At 52.6% G+C, this 16,011-nt stretch overlaps 8 protein-coding genes across 8 annotated transcripts; 3 read left to right on the forward strand and 5 right to left on the reverse strand.

The window, feature by feature from the left end:
• Nucleotides 1-2,211: 2,211 nt before the first annotated feature.
• Nucleotides 2,212-2,307, reverse strand: SNOG_16468 (hypothetical protein; the record flags this gene model as incomplete). The annotated part of the gene is made up of 1 exon (XM_001806530.1): nucleotides 2,212-2,307. The coding sequence occupies one exon, from the start codon at nucleotides 2,305-2,307 to the stop codon at nucleotides 2,212-2,214; it is 96 nt and encodes a 31-aa protein (XP_001806582.1).
• A 231-nt stretch (nucleotides 2,308-2,538) lies between these two features.
• SNOG_16469 (hypothetical protein) lies at nucleotides 2,539-3,476 on the reverse strand. Its single transcript, XM_001806531.1, has 4 exons — nucleotides 3,392-3,476; nucleotides 3,266-3,311; nucleotides 2,933-3,207; nucleotides 2,539-2,865 (listed from the first exon to the last, which is right to left on the reverse strand). Exons 1-4 carry the CDS (start codon nucleotides 3,395-3,397, stop codon nucleotides 2,620-2,622), a joined length of 573 nt encoding a protein of 190 aa, XP_001806583.1. The 5' UTR covers nucleotides 3,398-3,476; the 3' UTR covers nucleotides 2,539-2,619.
• Nucleotides 3,477-3,693: 217 nt separating this feature from the next.
• Nucleotides 3,694-5,074, forward strand: SNOG_16470 (hypothetical protein; the record flags this gene model as incomplete). The annotated part of the gene is made up of 3 exons (XM_001806532.1): nucleotides 3,694-3,827; nucleotides 3,876-3,963; nucleotides 4,010-5,074. The coding sequence occupies 3 exons, from the start codon at nucleotides 3,694-3,696 to the stop codon at nucleotides 4,967-4,969; spliced, it is 1,182 nt and encodes a 393-aa protein (XP_001806584.1). The 3' UTR covers nucleotides 4,970-5,074.
• Nucleotides 5,075-5,576: 502 nt separating this feature from the next.
• Nucleotides 5,577-6,761, forward strand: SNOG_16471 (hypothetical protein; the record flags this gene model as incomplete). The annotated part of the gene is made up of 2 exons (XM_001806533.1): nucleotides 5,577-5,589; nucleotides 5,728-6,761. 2 exons carry the CDS (start codon nucleotides 5,577-5,579, stop codon nucleotides 6,759-6,761), a joined length of 1,047 nt encoding a protein of 348 aa, XP_001806585.1.
• A 2,049-nt stretch (nucleotides 6,762-8,810) lies between these two features.
• Nucleotides 8,811-11,115, reverse strand: SNOG_16472 (hypothetical protein; the record flags this gene model as incomplete). The annotated part of the gene is made up of 3 exons (XM_001806534.1): nucleotides 8,811-9,348; nucleotides 9,427-9,671; nucleotides 9,721-11,115. The coding sequence occupies 3 exons, from the start codon at nucleotides 11,113-11,115 to the stop codon at nucleotides 8,811-8,813; spliced, it is 2,178 nt and encodes a 725-aa protein (XP_001806586.1).
• Nucleotides 11,116-11,429: 314 nt separating this feature from the next.
• Nucleotides 11,430-12,181, forward strand: SNOG_16473 (hypothetical protein; the record flags this gene model as incomplete). Its single annotated transcript, XM_001806535.1, has 2 exons — nucleotides 11,430-11,540; nucleotides 11,609-12,181. The coding sequence occupies 2 exons, from the start codon at nucleotides 11,430-11,432 to the stop codon at nucleotides 12,179-12,181; spliced, it is 684 nt and encodes a 227-aa protein (XP_001806587.1).
• An 81-nt stretch (nucleotides 12,182-12,262) lies between these two features.
• Nucleotides 12,263-13,430, reverse strand: SNOG_16474 (hypothetical protein). The gene is made up of 4 exons (XM_001806536.1): nucleotides 13,347-13,430; nucleotides 13,184-13,245; nucleotides 12,686-13,128; nucleotides 12,263-12,635 (listed from the first exon to the last, which is right to left on the reverse strand). The coding sequence occupies exons 3-4, from the start codon at nucleotides 13,015-13,017 to the stop codon at nucleotides 12,626-12,628; spliced, it is 342 nt and encodes a 113-aa protein (XP_001806588.1). The 5' UTR covers nucleotides 13,018-13,128; nucleotides 13,184-13,245; nucleotides 13,347-13,430; the 3' UTR covers nucleotides 12,263-12,625.
• Nucleotides 13,431-13,845: 415 nt separating this feature from the next.
• On the reverse strand, nucleotides 13,846-15,718 carry SNOG_16475 (hypothetical protein; the record flags this gene model as incomplete). The annotated part of the gene is made up of 3 exons (XM_001806537.1): nucleotides 13,846-15,359; nucleotides 15,412-15,553; nucleotides 15,614-15,718. 3 exons carry the CDS (start codon nucleotides 15,716-15,718, stop codon nucleotides 13,846-13,848), a joined length of 1,761 nt encoding a protein of 586 aa, XP_001806589.1.
• Nucleotides 15,719-16,011: the final 293 nt, after the last annotated feature.

Here is a 16,011-nt window from a genome sequence, read left to right on the forward strand (position 1 = left end):
AAGTTCCTCCAGTGACCGTTCACTAGAGTAAGCACTTGGCTGCAATGTCTAGCCTGGAAGAGAGGATGAAATTAATTCTCATTGCTGACAAGATTACATGGATAATTGAGATAGTGCATTCTATAGCATTGCCAGATACAGAACTTTATAATTCTTTCCAACGTTTTCGCGAGTAGATGCATTTTTCTTCCTATTGCCTTCTTAGCTGCGACTCTGCAGGGCGAACCATTTGCACTGCAATTCCTGGCCTCGACGGACAGATGTAGTCGAAGGCGATGGCCTGAGCTCTCGGTCATGGAGATTAAAAAGCAAACATGCAGGTGGCTACATTGTAAAATTACGTATGGAATGCAATCTTCGGGAACCGAAATAAGATGAGAACAAAACCAATTGGATAAGAAGTTGTTTTAGCCTTGTTGTGAACCATGAACCAAAATTGGCATGGAGGATTGGGCTGAGTCCTCCGTTGCCCAAAAAATGGTTTATACTGGGATTCTTAGCCTGGGCGTGAAGAAGACCTGCAAGTCTCAAATTTGGTAAACCCCTGCCTCGTATACTGTACCATAGGATAAGAGTCTAGTGCCCAGTTAACCAGTAATGCATAGTGAGAATAGGACCCATAAACGAATCCTCCTCAAAAGTAGTGCTAGAATCGACGATGTTTATTTAAAGAAGTCCTTTGCACAGTCTTGTACTGCAGTTTTCAGCCTGGACGGACGGACGATGTCGACTTTAGTTGGCTGAATGTTCAAGTCAGCCTTTGGGTGGTTTACGGATCAGAGGTGATATTTTAGCCCGTAAAGTCTTCTTCAGTCGGGCAAATTTCGTTGAAACCAGGCAACTTTGCACTGCAATCTTTAGCCTGGAAGAGAAGTCAAGATCGAAGATGATTGGTCCAACTCTTGAGTCAGCCCTGTGGCGGCTTATCGGTGAAGCACGTACTCCAGGTGCGATTGCCTTCTTTTACACTGGAATTCCTAGCCTGAACAACAGAAGGTATGAGCTGACAGTAAGAAAGTAAGCAGACCGCGACAGAAGGTCTAAGCTGACAGTAAGAGAATTACTAGACAGCGCCACAAGGTATAAGCTGACAGTAAGAAAGTTACTAGACAGCGCCACAAGGTATAAGCTGACAATAAGAAAGTAACCGGACATCGCCACAAGGTATAAGCTGACGATAAGAAAGCAACCGGACATCGCATGCATACCTTAGCGAAGATGACCAGAAGCTGCTGCCTAGTCTAGATACGAAGCCACATTTGTAGACTAGAGCGAAACTGGACAGAAGCTGTCGTGGGTGGTAGACAAGGCCGAGAAGCTCTCTGCTGCTCTACGCTAAGAATTGCAGTGCAGGATGTCGTTGATTGGTCGCAGGGTTTTGTCTGTTCTTTTACACCTGCATGAAGTAAAGCTTCTGTTTGCCTTCTAGACTCCTCCTGCATGAAGGTAATCGCACTGCAATTCCTAGCGCGAAGGAGCAGGTCAAGCAAGCCTGATTACTGAACAGCATGCACTGTAGTGCTTAGCGCGGAAGAAGAGGGACCGATGCTCAACAGCCCATTGCTCTCGAGACCCTCAACCCGCCCATAAATGAAGTGTTTGTGCATTATGAGACGTGTCAGGACAACTGTCTGGACACCATTGTCTTCTCAAATATCGGTCAAGCCAGAAGCTCGACCGTCAACCTTTCCTAGACATACCATATAGTTAAAATCGACCTCGGGCAATCGCATGTGTGTAATTTGATCCTCATGCTCACAACGTAGTCGCGGATATGACCCCAACCTCACTGCAATCTTTAGCGCGGCAAGTTGGACGAGTCCTCAGATGAACGCCAGTGATTGGCGGGTGTAGGAATGGGGTGTCCCTGTGCCCACTGTACAGCATTTCTTAGCGGAAGGTAGATGAGTGCGATGGATGAGGCTGTACGAATGACGAGGAACAGTATCTAAGCGAACATTTGAATGTCCATATCACTCGTCATATGGTGACAGTGGGATATGCAGGAGAGCGGAAAGGATTCGAAGCGAAGCTGGGATCATGACGCGACGTCGAATAAATATTTAGCAAGGATGATCAAGGGAGGCTCCTGGGAAAATTTCACAATATTTTGGCCCCATTTTGCACTGCAATACTTAGCGCCAAAGGCTGCATGTGTGTGTGCGGCCTTGCGCCCACGCCCTCAGTCATGTGTAAGATTCACTGTAATCTCTAGCGCCAGCGAAGGGCTCGGGAGAGGAGCTGACTAATGAGATCCGCCTGGATTCGCAGATCCGCAGATTCGTACTTCGACCTGAACGCTGCCATATTTACTGATCGGTAATTAATGTCGCATGTATCGCGCAAGTGTATAGCACGAAGAACTGTAGTCGCAATTGTTTGGCGTTCTTCCGCTTTTCCTGGGTGCGGAATGAAGCCTTACGCGAGGGGACGAAAAGAGAAGCTTGAAGCAGAGAAGCAGTAAGCTAAACAATTCCGAGGGCTTTGGACAACACAGATGGAGCTGCAGTGGCTTGTAATGTTTTGCAAGACCGAGAGCAATATTGACATGCAAGGTTGGGGTTCTCTTGATGATGTTTATATTCTGCTTCTTGTTCTCCCAGTCATCGCGACGAACCCTTACAGCGCCTTGCCCATAAACTTCCTCTTGGTGTAGCTCAGCCACCACTTGCTCGGTAGGCCAGTTTCGTCTGCATACACCCTGTTCAATAACCGCGCTGCCAGCTCTTGTCTCATCTGCATGATGTATTGCCGCAAAACCTCCGCCGAGTTCCTGTCTGAGGGTGGTTCAAAGGCCTGGTTGAGAGGGAAGCCGGCGTCACCTGGGATCGCGAAGTTGTTGTCGAGAGCAATGTTGTTGACCGACTGAAAGCATGTTAGCAATTCCAGCTCATATCACCCCTTTTCATGAATCCAGATGTGGTATGCGCACCTTCTCGGCCTCTCTCCTGCTCATACTTGGCTTGATCTTGCTCAGTACCTCGCTCACGAAGAGGATGCCATAGATCATGACTCGATCCGCGGGTCCCTTGATCTCAAAGTTGCGGAAGAATGTGTTGGCACGGAAGAGGGCCAGGATCTCGTCCAGTGGGTCGTATGATTCGTGTGCGGCATCGATGGTGAGCTCTGTGACATCGGCGGGGAGAGCCGGTAGCTGGATGGCCGGGCCGCGGGTGCGTGTGCGGAGAGGAAGGAGGGCGAAGTTGCCTGATACATGTGTGAGGGCCCATACTTTTGCATGAGTGTGTCAAGGGCTATACCATACCAATCAGCTGCTGGTTTGGCTCATCGAGGAAGACGGAGTGGTAGGCCTGGTGGGGTATGTTAGCACTGCCCTCGCATGCGCGCGCATGGACGCATTTAGAGTCATTGAGAAGCTTCGGGAGCGTACCGGCATCTTGTATATGTGCTAGCCGAGTTCTTCGGAGTATTATGTCGAGGTTTAGCGGTGGGCGGAGGTGTCGACGTAGCTCCGCATTGATGTCTTGGGTCGACGTGCGGCCATAGGGCTGAGCCGCGGGGGTGACTAAGCCGCGACTTGCCAATCAACGCGTCCACCAGCGCGAACGCTGAACGCGTCGAACACAACTTTGAGCCTCTTTCGACAGTTCGCCGCTGTGGGCGTACAAAATAAATAACAACAACACGTCACTGAACTTCACCACATCTCATTCCACGCCTACATCACCCACCATGTCGGACTTTGAGGACGAGATGGATGTTGATGCGCCCGTCGCAGACAACTCCATAAGTTTTGGCGGGGACCAGAAGAAGGGCAAGCGAAGTGCTGCGAACCTGCCTGTAGAAGCCGAGGATTCACTGCCCTGGTAGAGTGCTCGGATTGGTCTGCGCAACCAATTGCTGATCTCCTGCAGGGTCGAGAAGTACCGACCAACTTCACTCGACGATGTGGAGGGCCACAAAGATATAATTGCGACCATCAACAAGTTTGTTGACTCAAATGTAATGTCACAGATGCCGTGTACGACATGCTAGCTGACATCCACAGCGGTTGCCCCATCTTCTTCTCTACGGCCCACCAGGAACCGGTAAAACATCGACAGTCCTTGCCCTTGCACGACGCATATACGGAAACAAGAACATGCGCCAAATGGTGCTGGAGTTGAATGCTTCCGACGACAGAGGTATCGACGTAGTACGAGAACAAATCAAGACCTTCAGCAGCACGAAGCAGATCTTCTCAGCCGCACCAAAAGCTGGTGACTCTGCACTGGCTACTTTCAAGCTCATTATCCTCGACGAAGCGGATGCTATGACTGCGACGGCTCAAATGGCTCTCCGAAGAATCATGGAAAAGTACACGGCAAATACGAGGTTCTGCATTATTGCCAACTACACACACAAGCTCTCGCCGGCACTGCTCTCTCGATGTACGCGATTTCGGTTTTCGCCGCTCAAAGATCAGGACATCCGAAACCTGGTCGACAAGGTCATCGAAGACGAGAAGGTCAACATCACACAAGACGCTGCGAGCTCGCTCGTGACCTTAAGCAAGGGCGACATGAGGAGAGCATTGAACGTTTTGCAAGCATGTCACGCTTCAAGTACGCCACTACAGCCACCTGGAAAGCCAGCGCCAGATCCGAACACGATCGAGCGAGACGAAATCACACAGACTACCATCTACGACTGCATCGCTGCGCCACATCCCTCCGACATCAAGTTCATTCTTGAGACTTTGCTGTCAACACAGGACATGACGCAGTGCTTAAGGACTGTCAACAATCTCAAGACCATGAAGGGCTTGGCTTTAGCGGACATCCTGACAGCCGTCAGTGAAGAGTTAGTGACCAATGACGTTCCACCCCAGGTCATGGTCACTTGGATGTCAGGATTGGCAGACATTGAGTACAGATTGAGCGGCGGTGGTAGTGAAGCAATCCAGACTGGCGCCGCGATTGGTATTGTGAGAACGGGTGTCGAGCTTCTGGAAACTGGGAAGAAGTGAAACAGTCTGGGAAAGAGAGTCCGAGAAACGGACGCGAAGGGAAAGCGTAACGATCATAAGAGACGAATTGTCGTCCAAGCGTAGAATACGATACCACTTTTTGGCCACCAGCTGGACCCAAAACGCGCTAGTCATTGTTTCACGCGTCAGCGTGCGGGGCCACAACACTGACATAACCACAGCCAGTCGTATACTAGTCGCGTAATCAGGCAGCTCATACTTTCCATCTAGGATATAAAACATTGCTCGCGCCACCTTCTCCAAGCCTACATCACTTGCCCAGAGTGTCCCTTCTACCACTTCTCGACTCAACCCATCTCTAGGCTCCAAGTTCCAAGGATCATCTGCAAGTCTCTATATCCAGCATTAATTCAAGTTCATGGATGATGACGGTTGAAAACAAACGCAAGTCAAGGTCGTCGATGTCGCCTGTGAGTAGATGATCACAACCACTCTCAATGTAAACTAATATGTACCAGCAATCATCAACTCAGCCCAAGCGGCGCCCTAGTGTTCGAAGTAGAGCAGATGTGACGACTCCTGGTACAATTCCACAGTGCCCAACTACCTCACCCGTGTTTTCCGCCCAGAACCCGCGTCCGGCCCGATGGCGCAAGTCTGTAAGTTAATGAGTTTATCCAAGATGCTATATCAGAGAATTGACAGATCACGATAGCATGCTGAGGCACGCCCGCCTGTCTTGGATTCGCCTGTCTTGAAATCCATATATAGGTCACCTTCCCAAGAGCCTGAGCCAGTCCCGCGCTACGGGCTTCGATCTCGACAGCAGCAACAGCCACAGGAGCGGCAACGCCAGGAAGGCATTGAGCTACGATTCTCCTTCTCACACCCCGCAGATGAAGAGGATCCCACTCCAGAGGTGGGTTTACGTCGAAACGTCTTCCGAGAGGCGCAAGAGGCTCGTACCAGTATTGAGGATCCTGAAGTCGTGAACCGAAGCTTCTCCAACTTGTCCGTTAATCAAGATGCGGTTACAAAGGTCTCTCCATATCGAGCGCGCTCCGTCACGCCTACCAATGGCCCTCGCCCTCGTGTTCCATATGAATCCAAGGCAAAGGCAACTGCAGTCTGGGCTCACCAGACCTCTCAACAGAGGCGCTCGCGATCTCCGCAATCTGAACCCGTCGCTACGATCCGTATGCCCACCATTCCCGAGCTCAGCAAGCCCAAGCGCGGAGGCTACGGCTTCAGCTACTCCGACAGCAACTTCTACGATTCTGACGAGTACCCGGATACAGAGGTTGGCTCTGAGACCAATTTCACTCCCGAAGAGAATTCCGCATCAACACCCGATCCAACATTCCCGAATCCCTCCTTCGAAGAGGCAACAGTTAAGAACTCCTCCTTCGGAGAAGATCTCGTCGTCGTTCGAGAAGTTGGCTCGTTCCATTATGCGCGCCCCCAGCGCCGTCTTCCTTGCACTACCGCTACGTGTGAAGATACGCTTCGTCTTAAGGTGGCTGCTAAGAACCTGCTCAAGTACAAGGAATCACAGGACGTGTATGGTGCGCTTGTTGGCCGGGTCGAGCGTATGGTGCAGAACACTCTCAAAGACAATGGCGGTGACACTTCAGCAGCAATGCTCCTTTGCGCTTCCAAGCTTCTGAACTTCCTCCAGAGGATGGCCGTGGAGCGTCTCGAGCATGGAGAACCTGCGACCCTAGTGACCCATGAGATCCACTGGGCCAAGTGGCTGGTGGAGGCTAGCCACACTGGCGTCATGCATCTTAAAGGCGTGGGATGTGAGTGCCAGCCGGATTGGGAGGAGTAGAAACAGAGGACCGGTGGGAACAGGATTGATATGCGAGATGAAGATGATACCCGCGTACGCCCGATAGTGGGGATACAGCAAATCTATGAATGACTGAAGTCGCTGGTCAACGCCGGTGTCACTGACACAATACAAGCACTTTGGAGACGCCCATCGGAACCATACATCCGTCTCTACCAACTGGGTTATGCAGGAGTACTGATAGAGGCGGCTGAAATATATTTGCAAACACTGACACTTATGATCTTCAGCGCAGAAAATGGGAAGAAAGGCATGGCTGCTGAAACGAATGTGCCAGGACCTACACCGACCAACCTGTCCCCGGGATCGATATCAATCATGCCCTTCCCGCCATCAGCTCCTGCACTGCCATCAAGTCTCCGCCCCGCCACCACAGCTGGCATCAGTCTAGGCGCAATATCGGGGGCTGCCATCCTGATAGCTCTTATGATTTGTGTTTGCAAGTGGCGCCGAGACAGGAACCAGGCCAGAGCCACTGATACAAATCAAGAAGTTACTACTCCACGACACTCACGGCAGAATTGCAGGGAGATGAAGAGAAAGGAAACGGCGCCAGTGAGCTCGAAACTCAAGAAGCTATCTGCGAATTACCCAGCCCCGTTCCGGAATCGGAAGCTGCAAGCACGTGGAAGGGCCGCCGAGGTCTTGAAGATGAGCTGATTTCGGTATACTGAATTGAATCTGAGCACCGGAATACTCACTTCTGCCATACAACGATTCTTGCAGATGTTCCGCATTAGCACCGAGGGCTATGCTGCAAGCTTGTACCTTCATACGAGCATCTACACAATGGTGGACGGAGCAAGTCATATGATTGTGCCGTGTTTTATAACATCATCGAACGCGAACTTGTGATTACCCATAGCCTATCTTCTCCGTCTCTAAAGTACCAGCCTGAAGTGTTCCAAAGTACTTTGAATCATCAACAGGGTTTCCATGTCTAATCATGCCAACCGATCTAGTGAACGACATGTAGAGCGACGTTCGACGCAGCACATGACAAAATAGTCTGCTTAGAACGTGCCGTTCGACACTGGCGGCAAGATGCATGCGGAAGTTGCATTGTAGCAGAGACTTTCTGAGTATAGCACTAATACGAAACATGAAAGAAGCCAGTTATTTAAAGACTTCAGCGGGAATACTCGAATGCGGCCCTCAGCGCAGCACCTATTACCGTCCCGTCCGTCTAAAATCCAAGCACTATTAAGTAGCAGCTGTGATGCTTTACATATGCCTAAAAGGCTTCAAGGATTCATTAGTCCTCCATAATGTGCTTGAACGACCTTGGAGATAAACAGCCTTACCTACCAAAGTTATCATAGCGGGGCTACATTTCTTCAGGAGAACAAGAATTATCGCACTTCCTGGTGGAAATCTATCTCTCTCCTCTCTCTCTCTCTCTCTCTCTCTCTCTCTCTCTCTCTGTCCTCTGTCTTTCATGTTCAGCCGTATACCGCACCTGTACTGATGCATGTCAGCTAGTATCTGTGTTAGACAGCATGGCCTTGAAGATAGTTCGGTTGGCCAGGTCTACATACAGACGCCTCCTTCACGCTAGGAATTGCAGTGAAATCCGCTGCCTTCTTACGGCTACGCGGCGCTAATGCAGCTTACTTCTGCGGTCCAATAGATATTGCGAGGCATGACACTAGGACCCCTGGTCAATTCAATCTGTAAAACGTCATTTATGCATGTCAGATGTAAGCCGCCACTGGTATTGCACAACTTGCCCGGCGCCTCAAAAAGCGTGGAGAGGCAGAAGGTCAGCTTCACCTAGTAGATGTTGCATTATGCGCCCAGCTGCTCGACATTTTATGCCACAATAGAATGTGTCGTGTGATTAGGGAGGCGCCGTAGATTCCTGAATGCTTCTTCCAACCCGAGGCAGACTGTTAAGGGCTCTGGTGGAAGACACGATCCCGATACAGCTTCCCAAATGCAACATCGCACATACAACAAACGCAACTATTCATCTTGATGCTCGAAAATGGTATCATTTTACAACTGCTAATCCCATAGAACTTATGCTTACTGCGCCTTGCCCGCCTTACCTGCCTTCTTTCCACCCTTTCTCCTTGACTTCGACTCGACCTCAACCCCATTCTTGCCCGCACCGGTAGCGGTGGTGACCTTAACCTCAGCAACAACGGGCGCCTCCTTGGCCTTCTTCTCTTTCTTTGCCTTCACGGGCGTCTCGTCCTCCGTCGTGGCATCTCCGTTCTGCTGCACCTTCTCATTCTTCTCCTTTGCAACACCGTTCGACTGTGGTGACTTGGGTGGTGCAGCCTTGGGATCTTTGCCCTTCCTGCGCATGGTCTTTGCCTGGGCACGTTTCATGTACATCTCATCCTCGTCGTCGTCGAAACCGCCAAAGTCGGACTCTTCCTCGTCCTCACCAATCGGTGTCTTGTCCACGACTTCGACTGGGATAGAGCTGTCTGATGGCTTCTGCTTCTTGTTGCTGGTGGACTCGTTGACGCCAACTGCGTTCGCGGGCGTGGGGCCGATCTTTTTGAACTTTGCGACGAAGAAGCCGTCGACGTTGTAGGTGTGGGGATAGTAGCGTCTGGTCATCTAATGAAGTGTCAGTATGAGTAGACCCAAGCATGTTCATGGTGAACGTACCTTCATCGAAGGATGGAAGACCTTTCCAGCAATGTTTGTGAAACCCTCCTTACCGAAAGTCAAGCCGGTCTCCACGAGCTTGACGTTCGGCCTCTTGTTCAGCGCATACTGGATGACCTGCTCGTTCTCCTCAACGGTAACCGAACAGGTAGAGTAGACAATGTATCCACCAGTCTTGCTATGGTGGTCCACAGAGTCGATGGCGGACAGAATAAGCTGCTTCTGCAGATGGGGGAGCTTCATGAAATCGGCCTCGGTTTTGTTCTGAGGAGTTGTTAGCAAAGGAATTGCATGCGGAACATCAGCAACTTACTGTCTTGACACTGGCATCCTTTGCGATGACACCGGTACCTGAGCAGGGCGCATCGAGCAGGACGCGGTCAAAGCCACCCATGACCCTGGGGAACTCGAGTGCAGAGTAATGGCATACGACGCTGTTCCTGACACCCAGACGATGGATGTTACCGATCAGACCCTTCGCACGATCCTTGTTTGCATCGTTGGCGAATATGCAGCCGGTGTTCTTCATCAGAGCAGCAATATGCGTCGTCTTACCACCGGGCGCAGCAGTCATATCGAGCACACGCTCATGCTCTTGGGGCGCAAGAGCCATGACGGGCAAGAACGAAGAGGCTGCTTGAAGGATGTAGTGACCAGCAAGATATTCGGGTGTGGCACCCAGAGGCACTTGCGACTCGAAGATCTGCAGACCGACCTTTGACCATTTTCCGACAGGCTCAAGCTGTACGCCACGGTTGATGAGCGACTGCGCAAGTTCTCTTCGATGTGTGCGGAGGGTGTTTGTGCGGATCACGATGGGTCGGGGTGTCTCGTTGGCTTCGAAGAAGGCGAAAGCTTCGCGAGCAGGGAAGAGGTTGAGCAGCTTGTCAGCGAGGAACTCCGAGTAGCCGTAGTATGCGCAGATATCCTTCAACATCTGCGCCCTGTATTCTGTCCTTGATCGACCGGGTTCTGCAAGGTTCTTGAAGTCGTCCAACACTCGGACTGTGTCGTTCAGTCGTGTTCGCAGGAGCTGCACGTCTTGCGTGACAAGGTTTGTGATCGGGCGGCCCTCCTCATCCACGTCATCAAGGACCTTTGGTCGCTCTCCAGCGATGTTCGTCTGTAGGTTCGCCTCCTCGAGTTCAGCGGCTGCCTCTGCTTCCTCCACTGCCTTTTGCATATCGAGCTTCCGCGACAGACCCTCAATGTTTGCTGCCGTGAGCTTCTCCTCAACGTCGTCCTCGTCTTCCTCATCTGACCACATGCCAACCTTCTTGATCTCATCGTCTGAGTCCATGATGTCCGAACCAGAGTCTGCAAAGTCGTCATCGTCGAGCTCGATGTCCTCCTCATCTTCCGATGCACTGCCCAGCGCGTCTAGTCCAGTGACTTTAACATTTGCCATCTCGACATCTTCTGCGCTATCGGACATGACATCGTCGTCGTCTTCAGCCGGTGCAGGCGCAAATTTCTTCACGGGCTTTCCGTTTACTCGCGTCTTTGCCCCATTGACCGCAGGAGCTTTCTTTGATTTCGGCGCTGGCACTGGTGCCTTGAGAGCCTTCTTCTCCCTCGCATCTGTCCTGCTCCTCTTCGTTCGCTCGGGGACCGCAGCAGGCGGCGCATCCTTTCGCTTCCGTGTAACGAGAGATTCGTCCAATGGTTCAGGCGGACCTTGCTTCTTCATGCGACGACCGACACCCATCTTGGCGGTAGTAGAGTAGGGTTTGGGTGGTGAGGATTGTGTGTATTGTGTTCGGCGCTGGAGAGCTCAGGCGCGATCGCGAACTTTTGGAAATTTTAGTAACTTTTCGGCGGGTCGCTCTTTCCCGCGGCCAGACCGCCTTCGGCACCGGCAGAACTCTTCGGCGTGGTCCCGCAGCCCACCAGCGTCATCGTCGAGCTCCTGTTTACAAGCTCCAGTACTGCACGCGCTCTCATCTACACGTACTTACGATCTCAAACTAAATTTGCATTGAGAGGAAAGCCAATCTCGCAGCCTTGCGATCAAACCTCACCATGTCCGAACTTGCATTCTGCAAGTCGTTCCTCACAGCGCTCGACGCGCGCCCAGCAAAGCTATCTTCAGACCACATCGCAGATGCACGGCAATATCCCGCACAAGGTGCCGTACGTCTCTACCCATATTCCATAAAATAATCCCCAACTCCTTGCCAACCCAACTAACACCTTCACAGTACATCCTCCCGCGCCTCCCCCACCCCCCTCACCCAACCCGCCCGCTCCCCAAAAATGCCGCCTCCAGCTCTTCCTCCTCATCCCTCACCGTCTCGCTCAAGCCCATGAAGCCCACGCACCCAACAATCCCGCTGACCGACATCTCCACCTCCAAAACATCCGTCTTCGACCTGAAATCCCACTACGCCGCGCAGTCCAGCATACCGGCTAGTAAAATAAAGATCCTGTACAAGAAGAAGCCCGTCGCGGATTCTAAAACGGTCAGCGAAGTAATTGGCCAGGATGCTGCCGGCGAGGTGGAGTTTGGGGTTATGATTATGGGAGGCGCCGTTGCGTCGCCGGCGGCGGGGACGCCAGTTACGAGTCCGCCTGCGGTGGCTCCGAGTGAGGCCGAGAAGGGGCTGGCGGGTGAAGCAGCGCCGGTGGCTGTGGGGCCGAGTGGGAAGGAGGTGGTGGCTACGGAGGAGTTTTGGTCCGATTTGAAGAACTTTGTTATGCAGAGGACGAAGGATGAGGCTGAGGCAGAGAGCTTGACGAAGGTGTTTAGAGGGGCTTGGGAAGACAGCAAGTGAATCTGGCTGGATATAGAAACTGTGCGATTCCAACTGCATGATCATGTGCGTTGATGGCAAGACAGTCACAGCATACAAGCGTCATGATACCAATGGATGTTCATTAATGCAATTTCTCGTTCTCAATCGCTTGCCAAAAACACGTGTGGCTCGAGGTTGCAAAAGAGACCGGCAGCACTACTTCTCTCCAACTAGTGTGTTATCATGTTTCGTGCCCTCCGCATCTTCTGCTACAACCGAGCTTCGCTCGTTACATCGTGCCGCTCAAATTCAGCATCCAAGCTAGCTTTTTCGCGAAAACGACAATGCGACAAGACGCTTAGCGGCCCTTGGAAACACGGCTCTTGATGGTCTCCCACTCGATGTCGTCGGCGTCGTTGGCTTGGATATCGGCTGCGAGACCGTTGAGGGCGCGCTTGATGGCTTCCTTGGAGGACGAGTACATCATGCGGGGCTGTGGAATGTTAGCGGGTCGCGCTCTCAGACATACACTTCTCAACGTACGTATTGCGGCGAATCATCGGGTACCCAGCTGATGAAGGTAATCTTGTTCCTAGTGCCCTCGCCAGACTCGAGCTCGTACTCGACATCGAATACGGCATAACGGCCGCCGATGCCCTCCTTGCCCTTGCGGTCTTTTGCTCTTTGCGTTCAGGAGCTTCTCGCGGAAGACCTCGAAGTTGGCCCTCTTGGAAGCTCTCCTCAACGACAATCTCTTTCCAGTCGTCGCTGATCTTGTAGATGATCCACTTGATGTCCTTACCGAGCTTGAGCTCGTTGAAGGTGCTGATGCACTCAGGGCTGACGGAAACACTGGGTGGTGTTAGTGGGTGCATGCACGTGGAGACCTCCGTCGTTGTGGGGTCGCGCGATCAGGAGATGGCGAAGGGGGCGGAGAGCTATTGGGCGGTGTAGTGTTTGGCAGGCGGTACGTACCCAGATTGAGCCTGTCGTGACCTTGTCAGCGTGTATCGAGCTTATACAGACCTTAGGCGCACTTACCATGATGTCGTGTGTGGGGAGAGGAGGTTGTTAGAGGTTTGATGGGGCACGTAGTGCTTTATCTACGCTCGTCTGCCTGTTAGCGTCGTCATCGGCTGCGACTACCATGTGCACGAGTGCGGCGGTGATTGATGGGAGCCTGTTTGCGTCGGGGTGTGCTTACGTGGATTATGAATAGAGCTGCGACGTGCAATTGTTGTTGCGTGGCAGGGTGCGAGCTGAGATGGAGAGGACAGGGTGAGGTTGCTGAGGCTGATGAAGTTAGCGGGGCAATTTGAGCACGCTTTGGTGGGGGTCCTTTCTTGCTGCCATGCCGGCAGGAGCGCCCCGGCCAGCGTCACGACCCCTGTTCGGCATAGTACCCACTCATGCCCAACATGACTTCGCAGACCAAGAAACTGCTTTTGTTTGAACTTGTTTACATTGTCTTGATTGCTTTTGCATCTTGTCCACCCCATGAGCAATTCTAGATACACAGTATATTATACAATAGAACCCAAAGACAACCAAATATGCTGCGCTTTTGCAAGAGATCATTAAGACGTGAGCGGAGTGACCAGATAATCGTATACATAAAATCGCTGGGAGAGATTCGATGACTAAGAGAGTATTGCTGAACAGGGGTATCAGAGGAACAGGAAAGTGGCGCTAAGATTCCATTTCTAGAATCCCATGCCTCCCATTCCTCCCATACCACCCATGCCGCCCATACCCGGAGGTGGGCCTCCAGCCTTCTCCTCAGGCGCCTCGACGATGGCAACCTCGGTGGTACCGAGAAGCGATGCGACACCGCTGGCGTCTACAAGAGCAGTGCGGACAACCTTGAAGGGGTCGAGGATACCGGCAGAGATCATGTCGACGTACTCGCCCTTTGCGCTGTTGAAGCCCTTGTTGAAGTCGCCCTTGTACTCGTCCATGAGTTTGCCAACAACGACGGAGCCCTCAGCACCAGCGTTCTCGACAATCTTGCGTGCGGGGTGAGTGATGGCATTCTTGACGATGGTGATACCGAGCTGCTGGTCGAAGTTGTCGGCCTTGACGTCGCCCAATGCGTTGGCAGCGGCCTTGAGCAGACCGGTACCACCTCCGGGCAGGATACCCTCCTCAACGGCGGCGCGGGTGGCGTTCAGGGCATCTACGATGCGATCCTTCTTCTCACCAACCTCGACCTCGGAGGAACCACCGACCTTGATGACGGCAACACCGCCGGAGAGCTTGGCAAGACGCTCCTGGAGCTTCTCCTTCTCGTACTCAGAAGTGGTGGCATCAGCCATGACGCCGCGGATCTGCTCGCAGCGCTGGCTAACGGCATCCTTGGAACCCTCGCCGTTGAGGATGACGGTGTCCTCCTTGGTGATAGTGATGGAACCGGTGGATCCGAGCATGTCAGGGGTAGCCTTCTCGAGCTTGATGTCAAGGTCGTCACTGAAAACGGTGCCGTTGGTCAGGACAGCAAGGTCACCGAGGATGGACTTGCGGTTGTCACCGAAGCCGGGAGCCTTTACGGCAGCGACCTGGAGCTGACCACGGAGCTTGTTGAGAATGCAAACAGCAAGCGCCTCGCCGTCAATGTCCTCAGCAATGATGACAAGGGGGCGGCGGAGCTGTTGCGAGGCCTCAAGGGCGGGGACAATGTCCTGGACGGCGGAGATCTTCTTCTCAGAGAGGAGGATGAGGGGCTTCTCGAACTCAACCTTCTGGGTCTTGGTGTCGGTGATGAAGTAAGGCGAGATGAAGCCACGGTCGAACTTCATACCCTCAGTGACCTCGAGCTCGTCCTCAGTGGTCTTGCCCTCCTTAACTGTGATGACACCCTCCTTTCCGACCTTCTCCATCGCGTTCGACAGGAGCTTGCCAATATGTGTATCCCCGTTGGCGGAGATGGTGGCGACCTGGGAGATCTCCTCGCTGGTGGTGATGTCCCTCTTGTTTGCCCTCAAGTACTCAACGACGGCCTCGACAGCAGCCTGGGTTCCTCGCCTCAGGTCCATGGGGTTGCAGCCAGCGGCTACGTTCTTGACCGTCTCGGAGAAGATGGCGCGGGCGAGAACAGTGGCGGTAGTGGTACCGTCACCAGCAACCTCGTTGGTCTTGGAGGCGACATCCTGGAGCAGACGAGCACCGAGGTTCTCGAACTTGTCCTGGAGGGTGATGGCCTTTGCTACCGTTACACCGTCTGGAAGTTCATTAGCGCAAAGTCTCGAAATGCTGGGAATAGGAATGCGCACCCTTTGTGATCTTGGGCGAGCCGTAGCTGGACTCGATCAGAACGTTGCGTCCCTTGGGACCCAGTGTGGTTGACACAGCCTTTGCCAGTGTGTCGACACCCTTGAGAAGGGCTGCTCGTCCCTCAACACCGAACTTGAGCTCCTAGAATCTTGTGAGTCTTCCTGCAACAATACATATAGTCATGTGACCAATAACGCATACCTTGTGGGCAAATCTTTGCTGCTGGATGGCATAGCTCGTCGACCGAAGCTTGGAGCTCTGGTTGAGGGCCGAAGTCCGCGCCCGCGATGCAAAAGCTCTCTGCATTGTGGAGGAATTGAGATGTGTGTGTGGTGCGTCGGATGCTCAAACTGTGATCCTAGACTCCCGCTGAATGCAAGATGACAAGGAAGAGAGATTAAGGTGGAGGATGAGGTGAATGGCGGATCTGGCGGTGTCCCAGCGGTTGACGATGCATGCTGCTAAAAAATCAAGAGCGAGGTCATAGCGCGGTCCGTGCGCTCTGACATTTCTGGATCTTTCGGTGGGTTGCATCGTGGGTTAGCCTCGGCTTTGCTTCCGACGCTCGTTAAATCCGACCTCACATCATCATCGCACCC

This window comes from Parastagonospora nodorum (genome assembly GCF_000146915.1).
Source record: "Parastagonospora nodorum SN15 chromosome Unknown scaffold_48, whole genome shotgun sequence".
Classification (NCBI taxonomy): Eukaryota; Fungi; Ascomycota; class Dothideomycetes; order Pleosporales; family Phaeosphaeriaceae; genus Parastagonospora; species Parastagonospora nodorum.